The sequence below is a fragment of the Neoarius graeffei genome, chromosome 6 (genome assembly GCF_027579695.1).
Source record: "Neoarius graeffei isolate fNeoGra1 chromosome 6, fNeoGra1.pri, whole genome shotgun sequence".
In the NCBI taxonomy this organism is placed as follows: domain Eukaryota; kingdom Metazoa; phylum Chordata; class Actinopteri; order Siluriformes; family Ariidae; genus Neoarius; species Neoarius graeffei.
In genome coordinates, this window is record NC_083574.1 from 6,901,782 (window position 1) to 6,923,806 (window position 22,025).

The 22,025-nt window shown below is 41.4% G+C and overlaps 1 protein-coding gene across 2 annotated transcripts in view; it reads right to left on the bottom strand.

Annotated features, from left to right (window-relative positions):
• LOC132887708 (AFG3-like protein 1) overlaps window positions 1–20,680 on the bottom strand; it is a 62,803-nt gene extending 42,123 nt beyond the window's left edge. The window contains exons 1-5 of one of the 2 annotated variants that reach the window (XM_060923238.1): window positions 20,483–20,680; window positions 18,022–18,109; window positions 17,896–17,940; window positions 15,844–15,944; window positions 6,080–6,229 (exon numbers count right to left, since the gene is read on the bottom strand). In XM_060923238.1, coding sequence (XP_060779221.1) covers window positions 6,080–6,229; window positions 15,844–15,944; window positions 17,896–17,940; window positions 18,022–18,109; window positions 20,483–20,596 — 498 coding nt within the window. In that variant the 5' untranslated portion in view covers window positions 20,597–20,680. The remainder of the gene's footprint in view (window positions 1–6,079; window positions 6,230–15,843; window positions 15,945–17,895; window positions 17,941–18,021; window positions 18,110–20,482) is intronic. The other variant, XM_060923239.1, reaches the window with a different exon arrangement.
• Between the last annotated feature and the right edge of the window lie 1,345 nt (window positions 20,681–22,025).

The window sequence follows — 22,025 nt, forward strand, 5'->3', positions numbered from 1 at the left end:
CGTTCACCTTCTTCACAATCCATCGATAAAACAAATGCCGCAGTTGAATTCCTGTTACACAGCTGGCTCCAAAATTATTGGCACCAGTCATTCAAATGATGCAAAGTCATTAAGTGTTACTTGGGGCTAAAACCAATGATACGCTGTATAGCTTTACCCGGACACCAAAAATTAGTGATTTATTTCTTGGTTTCAAAAGTATATGCACCCCTGCAATTACTATTCGGTTAATCCTCACGCCTGGACATAACGGCAGCACGGAGTCTCTTCCTGTAATGTTTAACAAGGTTATAGATTTTGCACACGTCTCCCCTCTGCACTACTGAAATGGCTCGTGATCTCATGTCCTTGTGCAATATGTAGAAAGATAATAACGCAGACTATTTGATCTGCTCAAAAGCAAGAAAATGCATTTGCTTAAAATATGTTCATGGGTGTCAATTTTGCCACATACTCTTCCATGAATTAAAGGTGGGGTACGAGATTTTTTTCAGGAGTATTTTTTACCATATTGCTTGAAAAGCTCCTCACACCCATGTTGCAAGCAGTACAATACAAGGTTTGACCCAAAAACAAAATATTTTAATCCAGTCTACAGTAGCCTGGCTAACGCGACTTCAAAGCTCTCCGAGCTATTGGTCTGGCCAAGATATTAAGCCCAACTGTTTCCCAGAGCCCGTGGTTGACCCGCCTCCCTGAAATGCCTCAGTTTGCTACTGGTCGAAGCCAGAAAAGGCTGTGACGAAGCTTAAACCAATCACATCACTCTTTCCTCTGACGTATGCGACGCGACGGGGCTAACTGGTAGATTAAACTCTTACCGAAGCCGGTCGGGAGCAAGGCAAAAACGTCCTTCCTTTCAATAAATACCTCTAGGGCTGCTCTTTGCTCCGTTTTCAATGAGAACTTCCCGTTGAATGCTTTCAATACAGCATCTATGCGTAATAGATGCGGAAGTGTGAATGAAGCGCTTCCGGCATAGATTCTGTAAACAATCTATGGCTTCCGGTCGCAGTTCTACTACGTCAGTGCCTTGAACACGCCTCTACCCATGGCCGTTGGAGATGCTCAAAGTTGATTGGTTCCCGATTTTTCGGGAGCTTGGAAGAGCTGTAGATAGCTTGCCTGGCCAGACTAAGCTCGCAACAGGCCCTCGTGTTACGTCACGCTTAGGATGGGCGGGCCCAGGCTAGTCTACAGTGTAAAATAAAGGAAAAACGCCATCAAATCCTATCGAGGTAACCACCTCAAAATGATTGCATACTGACACGTCAATCAGACTGAAGCCCGCGACCCCAAACGCCACCCCCACCCTTGCGCGTACAGTATGCGTAGGGACCACTCCAGCCATTTCAAAGCAACGGATAGATAGCCTACCATGCAATGGTGGCCCTGTTTCTACTTGCTAAGTAAGATAACATTATGTATTCATTACATTTTCAGATAGGACAGTGTTGTCGTTTTAACAAGTGTACACCCTGGCAGCGAGAGCATAACCGATGATACGGACCACAATGTAGGTTTTGCCAAGTTAGCATGATTTGCAAAGTTAGCTGACACGGATTGTTATACTAACGCGTATAATCGTATTACGTCCTTGATGGTAGTTTTTCCATGGTGTTTATTTCATGCATACAAACGACTTGTTAGCTTAGCTGTATGTGGCACAAACGATAACTCTTATTTGTTGTTTTCTTAGTTATGAAGGCATGGCACAAGCCAGTTCGACACCAATGAAGCATGGGTTTTTGAAACCACCTCCTCCTCCCGTATCCACTATTTGTTCGGATTCACTCTCGGGCTCTGACCTGTAAGTACCATTATGTTCACATAAACATGGTTTTGGCAACATGCTTTGGAGGCGTGGGTAGGGAGGGGGGTGGAGACGCGGGGGTGGGAGCATGGCAAGGGCGTGCGTGTTTCTTTTCAAAATATGGCTTGCGGGAACCGTTATTCCAAAATCTCGTACTCCACCTTTAAAGAAGTTAAGATTTCTTTAGTTAGAGGAAACAGACAGTCCTGTGCAAAAGTCTTAAGCACATGTAAAGAAATGCTGTCGAACAAAAAATGGCTTCAAAAATGAAACAGTCAATATTTGGTGTGAGACGACCCTTTGCTTAAAGAAAAATAAAACGGTAGTCTCAGGTACAATGAGTGCAGTTCTATGCGGAAATGAGCTGTAGGTTTTACTGAGCATCTTCCAGAACCAGCCACAGTTCTTCTGGACACTTTGACTGACACACTCACGTCTTCATTTTTCACCAAAACCCAGCAGCCTTCATTATGTTTTCGTTTTTAATCTGAAAAGAAAAAAGTGCTCTCTTCTGGAATATGCTGCTCAGACATGTTACAAACTCCCCCCGTAACATTTAATTTTGTGCTGGAAAATTAACATTTGGAACTCTAAACTATTTCTGTACTGACTCGATAATGTAGAAGTCATAAAACTAATCTAAAAGTTTGTCAGGGATCCCAGCAGTAATTGAAAAAAATAGAGGAATGTAAGAAACTATCACCGGGCGGCACGGTGGTGTAGGCTAGTGGTTAGTGCTGTCGCCTCACAGCAAGAAGGTCCTGGGTTCGAGCCCCGTGGCCGGCGAGGGCCTTTCTGTGCGGAGTTTGCATGTTCTCCCCGTGTCCGCGTGGGTTTCCTCCAGGTGCTCCGGTTTCCCCCACAGTCCAAAGACATGCAGGTTAGGTTAACTGGTGACTCTAAATTGAGCGTAGGTGTGAATGTGAGTGTGAATGGTTGTCTGTGTCTATGTGTCAGCCCTGTGATGACCTGGCGACTTGTCCAGGGTGTACCCCGCCTTTCGCCCGTAGTCAGCTGGGATAGGCTCCAGCTTGCCTGCGACCCTGTAGAACAGGATAAAGCGGCTACAGATAATGAGATGAGAAACTATCAGCAGGGGTCAAGGGGGCTGCCTGAAGCTGTTGAGATTTTAACATTTAAAGATGCTATAGAGCACATTTTTTACATAGATTTAACATAGAAAAGCAACAGAATTTAACCATAATGTGTATCTATTTGATGCCATATTTTGTAATCAATGACATAAGTGGCAAAAAAAAAAAAATTATAAAAATTAGACGAAAATGTAGCTTTGAAGAATATACTTGCCTAAATATTCCACTGATTTTGTTATAACAATAGTATCCATAGTTCATCTCATTTGTTTATTTTTTTGTTTCAAGTTAATGTCAAAACTAGTCTAATATAAGCCACATTCATTTTTCAAAAATCATGAATATGAGCAGAAATCAATGATTCAGTAATATTAGATATATACATATGTACAGCAAATACTGGAGATGTTTGATTTAAACCTCTCTTTTTGAAAGGTTTCACTGCAAAGGAATTTAATGCTCTTTTCTGGGGTGCATTCTGTCTTTCCTCCAGTTTTCTCTGCTTTTGTTTCTCTGATCTTTCCTTCTGCTTTTCTGATGTTCCTGCAGTGCTCTGGATTAAGTTCAACGCATTAGAAACAAAAGCACGAACGGAGTTAAAACATGTTTTCTAGCAAATGGGCGCAGCCATATTGTTTTCTTGTTCTATCGCGTACAGTCTCGCGGTCAGTGTTGCCAGATACTCCTGACCTGGGATGTAGTGGTGCGTAAACGCACATAAACGCCGTTTACCCACCTCCAGATTTTAGGAAATAGCGTTTATGAACCTCTAAATATAGTTTACGCACGTCCAAGCATAGTTTACCCACCTCTAAATACAGTTTACGCACGTATGTCTCTTGTTTTATACAGATATTAAAACAGCTTTTCCGTTATTTTTCAATTGTCTACACCTTGTAGATCCTGCACAAGTTCTTGTGGGTTTTATCAACACTGCGTAGCCTACGCGTAGTAATTGTCTGTCTACCGCTCGCCCTCTTGCGGGAGCCAGCAGACTGCGAGATTCATTAGTCACTGATTACGTGTGTGAAGAAATGGTGAAGAAATGGATATTAGGCGATTTCTGAAGCGTCGGAGCATCACCCTTCCAGCTGATACCAGCAAAACGTCTCGACACAGTGAGTCCAAAAAGAATCCTAAACTTCACGTTTTTAGGATAAACTCCCCATCGTTTTGGTTTGTGAACCATGCCACTAACTAACGTTAGGTTGTTAACTTGTGCCAACAAATTAGCCTACCTTTCTGGCAGACAAATGACGTTGTTCGTGCAGTCTAAAGTTTTTGGTAATTATTATATCAACATAAATTCAGTATTTGTAGCGCATTGTAAGACAAATAGTTGTCATTTCATGTTAATCTCGAAGTCATGATGACCGCATGCTAGCTTCATGTCACGGACATAATATAGAGAACTTAGCCTAAAGTAACGTTAGGCAAGTCACTCCTCCCCGCCCTTCTCGGTGTGTGGGTGTGTGTGTTTATTTTTTAAAGAAGGCTATAGCATTCAGATTGGGCAGAAATACTTGTCCACATGATTGGTGTACTTAGCCGTTTTAATTTAATTTTACAGATAGTGGTGGAGAGACAGATAGTGTTGCGGGGCCAGGAGAAACAGCAGGAGGAGAGAGTGAGAGGAGGAAAATAGGGCAAAGAGAGGATGAAACAGGATCAACTACAAGAGGAGAAAAGGGAGGAAAAGAGAGAAGGCAAATGGATGGAGAATCAGATAGGCCTTTAAGAGAAACTTTGATAGAGGAAACTGAGGGAGAAACAGAGAGAGGAGAAAATGAGGGAAGAAAAACAGAAATAGATGGAACAGAAGGAAGAGAAAATGAGGGAGGAGAATCAGACAGAGAAGATGCAGAGACAGACGAAATGGAGGCAGAGGAAACTGAGACAGTATCAGAAAGCATCAGATGCCATCCACACATCTGGACTGAAAGTATGTGTAATTTGCCATTCTTACACACAGTCTTTATTTTTCTCTCTTTATTGATTATTTAGATTTCATAAACACCACTCTACTTGGTGTCTCACACACACACACGCACACAAATGCTTGGACTCACTCACACATGCACACAAGTAAACACACATGCACATTCACACACACACACACACACACAAACACTTTCATACACACACATACAAAAGTTAACATTCTTCTAGTGCAAGGTCTACTGCTGTGATATATCTGTCAGCTTATGGATTTCATATGGCCTACTGTTGGTATGTGTAATTTGCCATTCTTTCACACTGACATTATATTTCTCTTTATTAAGATTTAATAAACCTCAAACATACTTATTGTGTATCTTGTTTTATGAATGATATAGAGTAGAGACCTCAGGGAACCCTTGTCACACACAAACATACATGCACTCACACACACACAAGTACACACACATGCACATTCACAAACACTCTGTCATATACACACACACACACACGCACTGTCATGCGCACACACACACACACACACACACACACACTCCTATGTGTCAGAAAAGTTGTTTCATACAATACGCATCGTAGCATCCTTGCGTCATGCTTGCGTCGACTATGAATTGGCCCTTACAACGTCGTGGTCCCCTGATCCCAAAATTTATAGTTTACCCACCTCTTTTTTTTACCACTACACCCCTGCTCCTGACATTTTCCAGCCCAAAATATGTTCAAAACCCGCCAAAATGCACTTGAAACTCCCCAACTGTGCGGAGAACCACGCAATCTGGCAACACTGCTCGCGGTATTTACGTCAATTTAACTTCAGACTGTTCCCGAATGTCAACGAGAACAAACGAAGCCGACGAAAACATCGCTAAACAAGCAAACCAAATCAGAACGTATTCTGCTGGTCATTTTACTTAAACATTTTTTAATGGATATACAAGAGACTTAAAAAAAAAAAAAAACACCTTTCGCTAGAAAATAGCGGAATTCTGCTAAATAGCGGACGTCTGGGATCCCTGGTTTGTGGGGGGGGGGTTTAAAAAAAAAAAGGTGCCTAAGACGTTTGCACAGTAGTGTAGATACTGTACATACAGTATTTCCTCCAAAACTGCCCGTTTCGAAGGGTGTCAATACTTTTGGAGCTTCAGCAGCATGACCATTAGTCAGGGTATGAAATGTCTTAGGTTTTAAGCTCAACGTGAAATGAACAGTCTCTTACCAGGCCTCGAGCGAGGTAGTAATTAACAAACTCCTTCCATGAGATCTCTCTTCCTTTATCTCTGAAGTATAAATAAAGAAACGTCACCAGCATCCCGGATCCCGCAAAGAGGACGTTCCAGAAATGCTTCTCGTCCCACGGGACGCCTCTCTGTTACACAATCAGAAAGTTGAACGTTTATCAGATCTGTCTGCGGTAACAAAAGTTTACAAAGAGCATCCAAACAGCAAACCTTCTCCTCAAGTCTCTTTCTATTCTCGGTCATGTAAAAATCATCATATGTAAATGTTGGTCACAAAGATTTGCTTTATATCACAGCGCTGTTGCGTTCTCGTTTCGGATTGTTGATTCATTTCCTATAAACACTAGTTCTGACAGGAGTGCAGCTGCAAATCACAGGATTATATCAATGCGCTCATTCTAATACATTATCGTTTCTATAGCAACAACTTAGAGACTTGTACGACACAGACCGATGTGGATTTCTCGAAGCGGATGGTTATTTAACATTTATATTTGTAACAGTCAGAACTAAAAGGTAACTTTAAAGGGATAGTTCGGGATTTTTGACATGAATCTGTATGGCATCCCCATCAATAGTGTCGTGCAAACACAGTCACTACGTTGACATGCACATAGAGAGAATCGAATTTCTGCTGTTGCTCGACTGAAATCGAAGTTCAAAATGCCATGTATACACCTTAATTCGGCTGAAATTGAACCGAACTTGATTTCTCGGAATCGAGCTACATGACTTAGTTTATGCGATTTCTGCCGAGCTACTTTGCGCATGTATACCCTATCGAGCTAGTTGTCGAGCTACTTCCGGAAGTGACGAGCGACGAGACCACAAGCGGGAAACACAACAGCCTCAGTCGGCATGACAACGAATCATGACAACAGCATGAATCTTTTCTTTTTGTGGCATTGTTTGCACTGTTAAAATTTAGCTCACTTATGGCCCTTTTCCACTACCCTTTTTCAGCTCGCTTCAGCCCGCTTCAGCCCGACACGGCTCGCGTTTCGACTACCAAAAACCAGCACGACTCAGCTCGTTTCAGCCCTGCTTAGCCCCTAAAACTCGCACCGTTTTGGAGTGGGGCTGAAGCGAGCCAAACCGTGCCGACTGAGGTTGGGGGCGTGAGCAGACACTCCCCTGTGCACTGATTGGTGAGGAGGAGTGTCCTCACATGCCCACACACGCCCCGCGAGCGCGCTGGGATCTGTAAACACCGCAAACCCGGAAGAAGAATAATTATGAATTACGAGAATTTCTGAAGCCTTATGCGCCTCGCCTCATCTATACGCTCTTGCCAGTATTTGTCCGCGTTGTCGGTGACAACAAGCCACAGCACCGAGACCAGCAACACTAACGACTCCATGTCCTCCATGTTTATTGTTTACTATTCGGGTGGTGAGACTACCGCTTAAAAGATCACTGAATCAGTGACATACAGAGCATCGTGGACGAGTTCGCGGAGCGCAAGGCTCGCCGTATGCCCTTCAAATAATGCGCGCAGTAGGCTATTGATGTTTTATTATGAGCCATGTACAGTATGTCGCCTAATGTTTTTTTTGTTTCTGAGTTACATGTTCGTTTGAAGGACTTAATGTACAAAATAACAGTTGCACCCCGTAGTGTTGAAATTGGTAAACACAGTGCATTCAGTGAGGTTTGCACCGCCCTCCTTTTATTTCTGACTCTTCCTGTCAGCGTTGCAACCTCTGAGCGCTCATTCGTATGCCCTTCAAATAATGTGCGCAGTATAGGCTATTGATGTTTTATTATGAGCCATGTACAGTATCCTAATGTTTTTTGTTTCTGAGTTACATGTTCGTTTGAAGGACTTGATGTACTAAATAACATAGTTGCACCCGGTAGTGTTGAAATTGGTAAACACCGCAGTTGCGGACATTTTGTAGCCTAAAATGATGTTATGATAAGCTTTAATAAAGGGCCCGGTCATTTGCCCCGCCCCCGGCTCGGCTCTGACTTGTTCCGCCACTGTCACTGATGTCACTGTTTGCGCTGCTTAACGACATCACGTGACGTCCACCCACTTTCGCTAACTCCACCCAATGTGTCCACCCACTTCCAGCCAGCACGGTTCAGCGCGGTTGTAGTCGAAATGCAACTCCAACAGCCCCGCTCAGCTCGACTCAGCTCGACTCGGCACGGCCGCGTTTGTAGTGGAAAAGCGGCATTACTGTATCACCAAATACATCTGTACAGCTGTTGCATAGCTGTGAATTGTGTACATAAACAAGTCATTGTATTTGTGTGTGTGTGTATATATATATATATATATATATATATATATATATATATATATATATATATATATATATATATATATATATATATCTCCAACATCTGAAGAATGTCAAAAACAAAACAACTGAACTTTTTGTGTGTTTATTAAGACATAAGTTAAATTGTAAGCAAAAAATGGACTTTAGAAAAATATTATTGTGCAAAATAAGTTGTCTTACAAAACAGTGGTCTGCACCGGACAGTTTGTAGCCATAGTCTGTTAGAGCAAGCCTAACAGCTTGAACACGGAACTGCTAGTGTTGCCAGATTGGGGGTTTTAAGTGCATTTTAGCGGATTTGAACATGTTTTGGGCTGGAAAACGTCAGCAGTATCTGGCAACAGTATAGCTCTTCTTCATGACGACAACCGGAAGTGTACCAACACGATGGGGCGTGTAGCGCCACGTGTGGTTCGGGTGCGCAATGCACCTTGCACAATAGCCCGATTTCACTTGTGCATGTAGGATTGGATTTCTCTGGCACCCCTGCTGGGACCCTTTGCTCGATTACCAACAGTAGCTCGATTTGGACGTGCATGTAAACGTAGTCACTGACTTACCCCTGACAGCATCCTGTGAGTCCAGTTCTTGTCCAGTTTTGGTCCAGACGAAAGTAGTCCGGCAAGTTTGTTGGGGTCACGAAAGTAAAACGTTTTTCGTCTCAAAACAGTATGGTGTTCAAAAGAGTGATATATTTGCATCACAAAACCGTTGCCAAATAAAAAGTCAGACCTCGAAATCGCTTGGCACTATTTTCTCTCCCTCGGTATCACTGCACGCTGCCACCAGGCGACAGCCACGGCTGTTTCATTCATTGCTTACTGCTAGCAAAGTTAGCGACAACATGTCTGACTACGACAGCGACGTTGAAAACATTGACTTCATCTCACAGCTAAAGGGATAGCTTTATGAACCCGAATATACAGATGAAGAAATTCGCCAGATGGAGTTAGAACGGGCAGAGAGAGAAAGGGCGGACAGAGAAGTGGAAGAATGTGAAGCTGGAGCCGCAGCTTGTTAGCGCCGCTGATCTGAACTCCTAATCACTGCCAAACGTGTTGATTCCTGCGCAGATGTCAACATGACAGCGCGCAGTGATAAGAAGGGAGAGAAAATAGTGCCAAGCGATTTCGAGGTCTGACTTTTTATTTGGCAACGGTTTTGTGATGCAAATATATCACTCTTTTGAACACATACTGTTTTGAGACGAAAAACGTTTTACTTTCGTGACCCCAACAAACTTGCCGGACTACTTTCGTCTGGACCAGAACTGGACTCACAGGATGCTGTCAGGGGTAAGTCAGTGTGTTTGCACGACACTATTGATGGGGATGCCATACAGATTCATGTCAAAAATCCCAAAACTATCCCTTTAAGGTTCCAGATACTGGAAAGTTTTCATGGTTTTTCCGTCTTCTTAAAAGTGCATATCCTGGACCAATTTAGTGTTTTTTTTTATATGAAAGTATGTCCCTTTACACACTCATCCAGAAGGGTAATTTTGCACAAGGCCATCTGTCTACAGCAGAAAAAAATAAAACACGTCCGGAAAAATCCCAAGGGAGTCTGGAGGCATCCGCCAGCAGGCTGAGGCCAAGTTTACATTAGACCGTATCTGTCTCGTTTTCTTCGCGGATGCACTGTCCGTTTACATTAAAACGCCTGGAAACGCCGGGAAACGGGAATCCGCCAGGGTCCACGTATTCAATCCAGATCGTGTCTGGTCCGGTGCTGTGTAAACATTGAGAATACGCGGATACGCTGTGCTGAGCTCTAGCTGGCGTCGTCATTGGACAACGTCACTGTGACATCCACCTTCCTGATTCGCTGGCGTTGGTCATGTGACGCGACTGCTGAAAAACGGCACGGACTTCCGCCTTGTATCACCTTTCATTAAAGAGTATAAAAGTATGAAAATACTGCAAATACTGATGCAAATACTGCCCATTGTGTAGTTATGATTGTCTTTAGGCTTGCCATCCTTCCACTTGCGAGTGGTAAGTGATATGCGCTGGGATCACACACACAGCGGCTCAGCCCCGAATCACTGCTTGTGCACTTCACTCGCGTGCTCTGTGAGCTGCACAGGGTCGGAGTGCGCACCCTCCAGAGGGCACTCGCTGTTCAGGGCGGAGTGATTTGGAGCGCAGGATGCCTGCGGAGCCGAGCGTATCCGTGTTGCTGTGTGCACGCGAATCGTGTATTGGTGTTGCTGTGTGCACGCGAATCGTTTTAAAAACGTTAATCTGATGATCCGCTGATACGGTCTAATGTAAACCCCACCTGAGAGACAAACACAGGAACACCTAATTTAGAGTATAGTCTCTCATATCTTATCCTGGCAACAGTCAACTTGTGAATTGCCAATTTTCTTGGTCTTTTTCTCGGCTCTGCTTGGTCCTCGGCTTCGAGGGCCTCAGTGGATGCGGCACTTCGGCTTCTGTCAGGGGAGACGAACACGGCTGGCTCCTTTGGTGACGCTGACACAAGTGGAGACGGTGTTGCTTTGGGCATTCTAACAGATGGAACTTCGTCTTTTTTCAGATCAAGTTGCTTCTTGAAGCCCATTTCCCACTGCAAATAGTTCTCAAAGTCATCGAGCTTTATGACGCGAGCCCCGCATAGGATACTGTGATCTGTTGCACGTTGCCAGTTTTTCCGGGTGCCTCGCACGAAGCGCTCCCGTTTCTCTCTCATTGTCCGGTCTTTTGGAAAACGATGAGTACTAATCCCATCAAGATTGGTGTTGCTACAGCCTCCTACGATACATCTGTTAACCGTTTTAATAATTACGCGATAACGTTGACGAAATTTGCAGAAAACCACCAGGTCGTTTTCTCATAAACAAACCAGCACTGACGTAGGATTCAGAAGGAGGCGTCCCGCACGCGACGTCACGAAAATCAGCGTTTGCCGGGAAATCCAAATGCCAAGTTTTTTCAGAGGCAGACCAATTCGCCTCAAATGGCTTGATTTCAACTGAATTTTTCCGGTATTGCGCAAGGTAAAAAAAATTGCGCAAAATGTGACAGATATTTGACCAAAGTTTTAGTATAAAATAAGAGAATTACATTGATCTTGCTCCTAAATATACCCAAGATGTGCCCTTTAATTTCAATTGGGGGGGGGGAATAATGAGAAGTTGGTGAGGGAACGGTTGTTTATAGCGGTTACCACAACACTGATGCTTTGTTGAGGTTCCACAACATTAAATTCAGGGCTCGACATTAATTTTTAATCCACTCGTCCATTCAGACAAGCAGCAAAATATTATTTCACTTGTCCTGACCATGAGTTTATTACCATTATTCTGTATTTACTAGTTCAATGCAAGGAAAGTGATTAACACAGTATACCAAAAAGCAGGTATCGTTATGATAATCATTATGCTTTAATAAATTTTCAATAAAACTCAAACTTTAAAAGGGAACTGAAGGCAAATTTATCATCAAAATTCTATTTCTCATTTTATAAAAACGTAGGAATGCATTTCTGACAGCTATTCTGTCGCTGCTGTAGCAAGTTATGAGTGTTTGAAATGTGCTCTGTAATACATCAGTCCATATGTCAAAGCGATGGCAAAGATTCGTTGAGACCTGTGCGAGACATCGTAGGACGGAAGTAAAACGTACAGCGGAAATCAAAGTGACCGGCATCTACCAACGCTGTCAAAAGACGCACGCGCCCTCTTTCGAATGCTGACGTAATCAAGCCGGAAGATTTCCGTGTCCGAATTCGCTCCCTACTCACTATATAGGGCACTATATCGTGAGCAGTGATGGGAATAACGGCGTTAGAAATAAACGGCGTTACTAACGGCGTTACTTTTTTTAGTAACGAGTAATCTAACTAATTACTTTTTACATCGTTATAACGCTGTTCCCGTTACTTACAATAAAATGCTCTGCGTTACTTTATTAAAGCTGTTTTCATCTGGCACGCTGCTCGTTCAGCCTTTCTTTACTCTACTTTAGTGTGGGGCGGGGAGACGCGAGACAACGGCATAGTCAGCCAATCAGAGTAGATTTGGACAACATACGTAGGTAGGCCACGCCTACTACACTACTGCGCACTCTTTCAATCGGAAGACCCAGCGATGGCGCGCGGTCAGACCAGCACTGCGCTTTCACATTGGAAATACAGCCATTGCTTTTCATTACTTGAAATAAAAGGCAAAAATGTCTACGTGCAATGCACATTATGTCGAGGAACAAAGCGTTTGTCCTCGTCAGTGGCCAGTAATTAGTCTCATCTCATTATCTCTAGCCGCTTTATCCTTCTACAGGGTCGCAGGCAAGCTGGAGCCTATCCCAGCTGACTACGGGCGAAAGGCGGGGTACACCCTGGACAAGTCGCCAGGTCATCACAGGGCTGACACATAGACACAGACAACCATTCACACTCACATTCACACCTACGCTCAATTTAGAGTCACCAGTTAACCTAACCTGCATGTCTTTGGACTGTGGGGGAAACCGGAGCACCCGGAGGAAACCCACGCGGACACGGGGAGAACATGCAAACTCCGCACAGAAAGGCCCTCGCCAGCCCCGGGGCTCGAACCCAGGACCTTCTTGCTGTGAGGCGACAGCGCTAACCACTACACCACCGTGCCGCCCCCCAGTAATTAGTAACAATTTTAATAACTACAAAAATATATTACATTTGATAGATGTCTTATCTCACATTGTCCCACAAAAATATTAATATAGTGTAGATAACATTACTAACTGGTTCTGTTAATTGTCCATTTTGGTCATTAAACACATTTAACATTCACTTTTATTATGATTACACTAATTGAATTTTTTTTTTGGGGGGGGGGGGGGAACGACACAAAATGTAACGGAATAATTACTTTCCCTGGTAATTAGTTACTTTTATGACAAAGTAACTCCGTTACTAACTCCGTTACTTTTTGGGAAAAGTAACTAGTAACTATAACTAATTACTTTTTGAAAGTAACGTGCCCAACACTGATCGTGAGGACGCCATTTTGTAGTGCTGTCCGAAACCTTAGTGAGGATTATTTACACCCTATCTAGTGCACTCAAAGTATCCCACAACGCATCACGAAAAGTAGTGTACAACCGATGGTCACTAACCAAAGCAGTATATCCCATCATGCATTGCGGTCGCGCTGAAAGAAATCAAATTAAAAATCTCAAATTTGATTTAATAAAAGGCAGCGGCAAAGAAGAAAGTATTCAGCCTTGATTTAAAAGAACTGAAAGCTGCAGGGACTTTGTATTGATTAATTAATATGGATTTATCACAAAAACACATGCATGTATTTATTTTGAAAACCCACCAGCCGACTGATCTGGCACGTTTTAATTGTGCGACAGTGAGGACGTAAATACCAGCGCGACGGAGTAGTGTCCGAAATCATTCCCCGCCCCATTTAACCAATGGTTTGAAGTCGTATGGAATAATCTCCATCACTGATGAAGCTGGCAAATCTCAAAATTAATCTAAACTGGAATTATATTGTGATCCGGACGCTGCGTAAACAGGTTTCAAAACGGCGGCACCGACACTTCACGTTTGAAGTCTTGCACAAGTCTGGTGAAGATCGCGCGGATAAGCGACGCCTGCCGTGGACCAAACGAACTACGTTCAACATGGCTAAAAAACGAAAAGTGTAATATAATATGCCAATACGAGTCACGAAGGTTAATAAAACCAAAAACGTAATTGAATACCACGTTAATTAAGAAATAAAGCAAGTTTAAAAATGACTTCAGTTCCCCTTTAAATCAACAAAAAACATCCAAAGCCCCATTATGGTGCGCGTGTTGTTCTAACCCATTACCTGATCCTCAGTTTGGAGTGTTAGGGGCTCTGCATGCTCTTGCGACAAGGCTTTCACAGATAGCTTTTCGCAGACAGTTGTAATTTATCGTTGAGCGGGGAGTAATAGGCGTGCGCGATGCTATTCACCGCCACAACGCAAGGGGGCGCGAAGTCACGAAATCGCTAGGAGTAGTTGGTGGGTGTGGTTAGTGGAGTGTTTATCCTCCGGTTACTTATAATGACTAGAACTGGAGTTGTATAGATGTCCGTACTTCCTCACTTCCTCGATCAACCGCTCTTCGTGCTGCTCCATCTTCGCTCAGTGTTTTTAAAAATGGCGGTCGTGAAAACAAAACAAACCGGGAAAGTAGGGAAGCGGAAGTGCGTGTACAGCAGATGTAGAGTGGACCAATCAGAGCCCTCTTGCCTGCGACGCTGTCTGCGAGGCTTCTGCGGTGGTCACAATTTTTGGGAGGGGCGCGTAGAGCGTCTGCGAAGGGGGGGGGGGGGGCTACGCAGACGCCATCTGCAAGGACTGCGTTATCAGCATAAATTGGCCTTTAGACTCACCCAAATTCAAAGCTTCCGGTTCTGAACCATGGGTTTTGAACATGTTTTGGGCTGGAAAACGTCAGCAGTATCTGTTGCCAGATACTGCTGATGTTTTCCAGCCCAAAATATGTTCAAAACCCACCAAAATGCACTTGAAACCGCCCAACTGGGCGGGAAACCTCCCAATCTGGCAACACTGCCAGTATTCCGGAGGGGGTCTACTAGTAGCTATGCCGGATCCAAAGACAGTCCTCCTGTCAGAACATGTGTTGTGAAACGACATAAGATAAAGGTACGTAGAGCTATAGATTCTACATGATAATCATAAATGTAATCAAAGTCGGCGTGATATCAGTCATGTATTTGCTTGTGAAAGCTTGCGGCTTTCATGTAACTGTCGCCTAGCAACGAGAGGCAAAGGGTAAAGAGGGTCGGCTATCATAGATTCTATTCGGAAGAGATCAACACAATTCTAGACTCCCAGAAGAGGAAGAGCTAGCACTAGAGAGTTCACCGGCGTTTTCATGCGCCATTTCCATTGAGTAGAACCAGAGTAGAACAGCCAGTGAACCGCAGCGTGTTCTCCCGCTGATGTCACAACATGGCCGCAAGCCACGGACCCAGTTTTCTTGCGCTGTGCAATTAAAAGTTGGATATTCGCGTAACAGCTTCTTTTCACGTAATTATAACAGAAATCTAACATGTTTGCCATGTTGTATAGTTTATTTAAGAAATTGCATAGAGTCATGTTCGTGTCATCAGCCCTTTAACACTGTTGAGACTTTTTTTTCCCCCCCCAAAAACGTCTTTGATCCAAAGGTTTTTCCAGTGGCTTTAAATTTCATACTTTTGGAAAATTTCTTCAATTCCGACTACCTTTTTTTTTTTTTTTTTTAACATTAGCGTGATATTTCAGACGGCTTTCACCTCCAGCGGCACGAGGCATAACTGCCAGAAAAATAATCTTCCATTTTTCAGACGAGCGTGAGCCTGCACTCCACATCAATAAATACTCCATAATGTCAAAATATTTCAGAAACAGTCCCCCTTATTATACAAATTACCGCAAGTCAGCTAGAAGTGATTAAAAGAGCAATAGATACTTGTAGGTTGCGAGACCACCAGCTGCCATCTTCCTTCTTCTCACCACCACCTGTCCCTGCACCACATCTGCTTCTTTTAGATTCCGGTTTGCTGGATTTCTCTGCGGAGTCATAATCCGAGTCATTTTTCTTTAAATCAATAGTAAAGAACAACAATCATATGTACAAGATACAGAGGCGTGCGGTTATAGAAAAATAATCAATGATATCATGACGTGATGTGATGAAGCCGAGTAACTGTTACCACCCAGAAGTTGATTATTTTCCAGTAACAATGTTTTATTCCTCTTATACCAAAGCGATTTCCAAAAAATACGATATTTTACAGGATTAATGAATGCATTATTGTATTTATCCACTTCGAGTTACATTTAATGCTGTGGAACGTCTATGAAAGACGCGAGCTCCGCTTATGATTTAAGCTAAATCAGCGATAAACGGTCAGTCAGTCAGGTATTCATTGTCCCCCCCAACATTCAGCTACGGAGAAACCATAAACTCCTCTGTTATGAAGATGTTGGAAAAGTTACTGTTACAAAGCACGGACACTGATGATTCCTTCCATTAACGTTAAATAAACATCTCTTTATAGAAAACCTTAAACACTTTAAATCTGTTTATGTGGGACATAGGGCTGTGCAATATGGGAAAAAAATTTATATCCCGATACATTTTCTCCATTTCACGATATATATCTCGATATATTTAAATCTCCTCTAAAGGACCCCATGAAATCTAACTTTTACTCTTTACTGTTTTCACTACAATCCCTGCAGATTAAATAACATTCTTGGTTAACTTTACAGGTGGTTTTCAACAACGCATTTTAAATTTTCATGTTGGTGATTAATCACAATTGAATTGAAATAAGACTATTTTTATTCAACAAAGATGTGGCACAAACTGCAAAAACAATCTTGAAAATTGCAACAAAGGGGCAAAACAATACAGAGCTGCTCAGAGCTCAAACCAATAAAGTGCAGCTCAACACTGAGAAAGACATTTAGCCTAAATAAGAAAAGTGCTCTTTCATTAAATTATTTAAAAAAAAAAATAGATCTCCAAGCTATTAACCTGACTACTGAGAACCACTGGAACATTCACAATAGAGAGAGAGATTGAGGGAGAGAAGAGAGAGATCTGCGAAACATCATTTTTCTCTTTGCACACTTTTGAACTGAATGTTTTCTGGCTCTGCCTCTCAGATGTGTATAATTCCGGCTGCTGCCTTTCGTGATGACAGGGTTTTTTTGCACACTTTACAAACTGGCATTTGCTGTTCCACGTCCTCCTCGCGATATCCAAAAACTGCCAGATGACTGACCCCTTACTAGTTCTTTTAGGAACCAATTCGTCCGCTTCCATTTTTAATTTGTCGCTGAAATTGACAGAGCTTACACGGTAGCCTATGCAAAATCAGCGATTGCACGAAGTGAGTCAGCGCTGTAAACCAGAACCAGGAAATCTTGCAGTGTTGCCAGATACTGCTGACGTTTTCCAGCCCAAAATATGTTCAAAACCCGCCAAAACACACTTAAAACCGCCCAATCTGGCAACACAACCGAAACTAGAAAATCTTCCCGGAAGTTCCTTTCAGCACCAAGATGTCACCCGGGATTGGTTGGCGAGTGCGTGACGTTATTGTTTTCTTTACCCTTAGGCAGCCTCTCACGTTACTGCCTGAGGGACAGGGAGAAAACCACCGGAAAAGGTTTTAAACAAACACAAAACGAATGCAAGTCAGAAGATGACCATAAAATACTCGATAGTTACGATATAATAATTTTATGTATCGCGCACAGAATTTTCGGCGATATATCGAGTATATTCGATATATCGCACAGCCCTAGTGGGACATCCTCTGTCCAAGTGCTCTTACAACAGAAACGTTAATGTGTTAATATAAACCTGTGATTTGCCTTGTTTAAAAAAATAAATAATAATAAAAATAAAAAAAAATCAGAAATGTGCTATAAACGAGTGTATCATATAGTCTATATCAAACAGGACGTTTTTACGTTTTCATCAGGAGTCAGGTTTCAGCTCGTTTACCTCTGGGTTCTGCTGCTGATCTCTTCGGAAAGAACTTTTCAAATCCTGTGGGAAAAAAAATTTTAAATTACGGTGCAATAAATGCAATAAAATTTTTCAACAATAATAAAATTTAAAAAAAAAAACCTTTTGGTGGTTTGCTGGAGAAAACGCATGACTGTGACAGCAACAATTCATTCGATCCAAATCTTAATTTCCCTCGATGCGATAAATTCTGTGAAGAAATGCAAAGTTTAATCAGCTAGTTAACCCCGCCGACAGTAGTCGGAGGGGTTATTATTTTCACCTGCGTCAGTCTGTGTGTGTGTGTGTGTGTGTATATCTGTCTGTCTGTCTGTCTGTGTGTCTGCAAGATATCTCAAGAACCAATGGATCGATTTGGACCAAATTTTGTACATGTGTTGCCAATCACCCAGGAAGGAAACCATTAAATTTTGGAGGTCAAAGGTCAAGGTCATGGCAGAACTTCGAAATTTTCGCCCAATGTATTTTAATAGGGAAAAGGCGGGGTTTGCACTCGTTAGAGTGTCCCTGTCTAGTTATCATTTAAGTTAAATGAAAACAGAACGCATGGTAGTCTATATTCCATATATTACAGTCAGCTCTGCTAATAATTTTGAAATCTTGTTCTCCAGACCCCCTCCCCCCCAAAAAAAGCAAGCTTATGCTTGAAAACACAGTGCCCTCCACAATTATTGGCACCCCTAGTAAAAATTTGTTTAAAAGGGTTGGGGGGGGAGTCCACCTTTTGGTGACGTTGCTTTAGCTCACACTGAATTAAAAAAAAAAATAAAATTAAAAAAAGAAAAATCCAACCTTTCATTGAAATAAATTTAGATTTAGCTAAATCTAGATAGATAGAGCTGACAAGTTTAATTAGACTGGTAGCTACAATTAACATCAGTCCATAATTAGACACCTTTTCAGAAATTACCTTTTTTTTTTAAACAAAAAGTGAGTTTCGGTTATAACAGTTATTATTGATTGATCAATCAACTGGAAGACCCGCCTCGCCCCTTGATCTGGTCATCTGATGACACAGCTCATTACTGAAGATGGATTTTTTTTTTTTTAAGCATGATCAGTAATTTCAGGAAAACCCAGACATTATTGTCGCAGGTAAGCACGGTGGAAAGATCATGGACATGTTTTTACTCATCAAATTCACCAATATTTCATGATCGCCTCATCGAAACTTACTTTGTTTCTTACCCTTATTTGACAGTCACCATTTTGTATCTAAACGTGCGTTTGAGAAGTCACGTGTGTGAGGTGTCGATAATAGTGATCACTTTCACCGGTGTCCACCATTATCGACACCCTGTGGAATTAAGCGACATTTACAACTGTTATGGATCCATCTTTGTGTAATATTGTTGAAGTAGAAGAAGTACTTTAAAAGAATTAAACAAAAGTGCTGTGATTTAATTTTTTTTTCTGATTCATAACAGAACAGAATGTTTATAGAGTATTTGGAATCCTATTGCAATAAATAGAATTAGAGGAGAATTAAATTCCTACCATATAAAAAAAAAAATTACATACTTGAAATATTCAGATTTTTCTGTTACATTCAGACCCTTTTTTTTGCAGTTTGTTGTAAATATCTACCACATATTACAACATCAGTAGACATTTTATATTTTGGTTTGAAGAATGACACGTGACCTTTGACCTGGATGTTCATGTGGTTGCAATCTCAGTTCCCTGTTGACGTTTATTGGTAAACAACAACAAATGATTAACAAAAATGTGATCTACGAAAATACTGAGAAAGTGGGACAAAAAGATCGACAGGTTAAACATTATCGGTTCATTTGTTTACTAACATTACAATTACTTCCTCATTTACATAAAACACCAACACCCTAATTTATATAAAAGATATTTAGTACAAAATATAAAAGTATACTGAAAACAAATTTTAGATTAAAACTGAATATCACATATGGATTTTTTTTAATAAATAGTCATCTAGGTGTCGATAATTGTGGAATAGTATCACGTGATCTGAGACGCTAAGTAATCAGGAATCAACTCGTTTTTGTTTTCCCCCCTCAGTTTGTTTTGTTTATTTGGCCATAAACGTACAATAAAAACGGTACAGATGTGGCAGGGATGACACAAAAAAGCATAAAAACTTGTTTCCATTGTGGTCCCTTATCACAGACAAAAAATAGCTACACACAATTAAAAAATAAACAAAATAAAAATAATTTGACAACACTGTATAACTGAATATCATGGGGAAGCATAGCAAAAATGTGAAAACTAATACCATAACAAATAATACAGAACAATATTGATAATATTAATAATAACAAAAAAACAAGAAAAGCAAGAGAAAAAAAACCCATAATATAATAATTATGTGTTGTTGTTTTTTTATTCAGTGGAACTTTGAGTAACTATTCATGCACAATTTACGTATTGAAAGTCTTTTCTACTTCTGCAACGGCCAAGAGATCGTTAGGGTGTCGATAATTGTAGCCGCTGCTTTAATATAGCAGAGTATTCAGAATAGTACAAAATGTACCATGGAAAGTGGGCGGAACCAAGATAAACAAAAACAAACCAAGCCGCTTACCCTGAACTTTAACACTGCGGCTGAATTCCAGTTAAACGCGTTGTATCCTCTTTTCCATCTCTCCAATCCTGACTTACAGCACTCTGCACATATTAACCGCAATATCCGACTCATTTTACAGCTGTAGCAAAAAGTTTCCTCGTTGTTTCGAGGAAACTAAACGGAGAGAAAAGCAGCTGACCGAAGTAAACATCAGGAGTGGGCCGACCTTTTTCCTGCCTGATCACAATACGCAAATATATACAAACTACAAACTGTGTTAACCAAGTCGCACAGAACAGCTGTTACAGATTACTTACACTGTCTTCCAGCGAGTTAAATACGACAGATAAATTTATATTTAAAATCCGTTGCAAATATTTTCTTCGCAGGCAGATAAATAGACACCAAGGGTCCTTTGAGATTGACGGAAAGGGAAACTATATAGAGCGGCCATTTTAAACAGCGGTTTAGTCACGTTCTCATCAAACCTTCAGCAGCAGAAGGCAGAGATTTAATGGGTCACATGACTTATGTAGTTTAATAAATGCAATATAAATGATTAGTCGGATATAATTATTACCTTGGTTGTTCATGTTTAATATTTTTTAAAATAGTTTTGCTCAGAAAATAATTTACCACGGTTACTAATTAAATATATTTTCTCTGGAAAATACAAAACATTGGCTTTCCTAAAAATAAATTATGATCCTTGAAAAATTAATACACTACCGTTCAAAAGTTTGGGGTCACTTTGAAATGTCCTTATTTTTGAAAGAAAAGCACTGTTCTTTTCAATGAAGATCACTTTAAACTAATCAGAAATCCACTCTATACATTGCTAATGTGGTAAATGACTATTCTAGCTGCAAATGTCTGGTTTTTGGTGCAATATCTCCATAGGTGTATAGAGGCCCATTTCCAGCAACTCTCACTCCAGTGTTCTAATGGTACAATGTGTTTGCTCATTGCCTCAGAAGGCTAATGGATGATTAGAAAACCCTTGTACAATCATGTTAGCACAGCTGAAAACAGTTGAGCTCTTTAGAGAAGCTATAAAACTGACCTTCCTTTGAGCAGATTGAGTTTCTGGAGCATCACATTTGTGGGGTCGATTAAATGCTCAAAATGGCCAGAAAAATGTCTTGACTATATTTTCTATTCATTTTACAACTTATGGTGGTAAATAAAAGTGTGACTTTTCATGGAAAACACAAAATTGTCTGGGTGACCCTAAACTTTTGAACGGTAGTGTATGCTTGTATATTTATGATCCTAATATCAATGGCTGAAACTGTGTTTTGCAGTATTGAGGTATTTCACCTGACGTCACAGGGTCACGTGACGCCCCGGTGTCCGCCATTTTGAAGGTCAAGCTAGCTAATGTCAACAACATAGTAGCTAGTATGTTACTGTAGCAATGTTTACGTTCAGTCATTTGGATGACTGTTAAAACCTTTCAGTCTCAAGGCAAGGCAAGTTTATTTATATAGCACATTTCATACACAATGGCAGTTCAATGTGCTTTACAGAAGTAAAAACAAAAACAGTAAACAATAGAGAA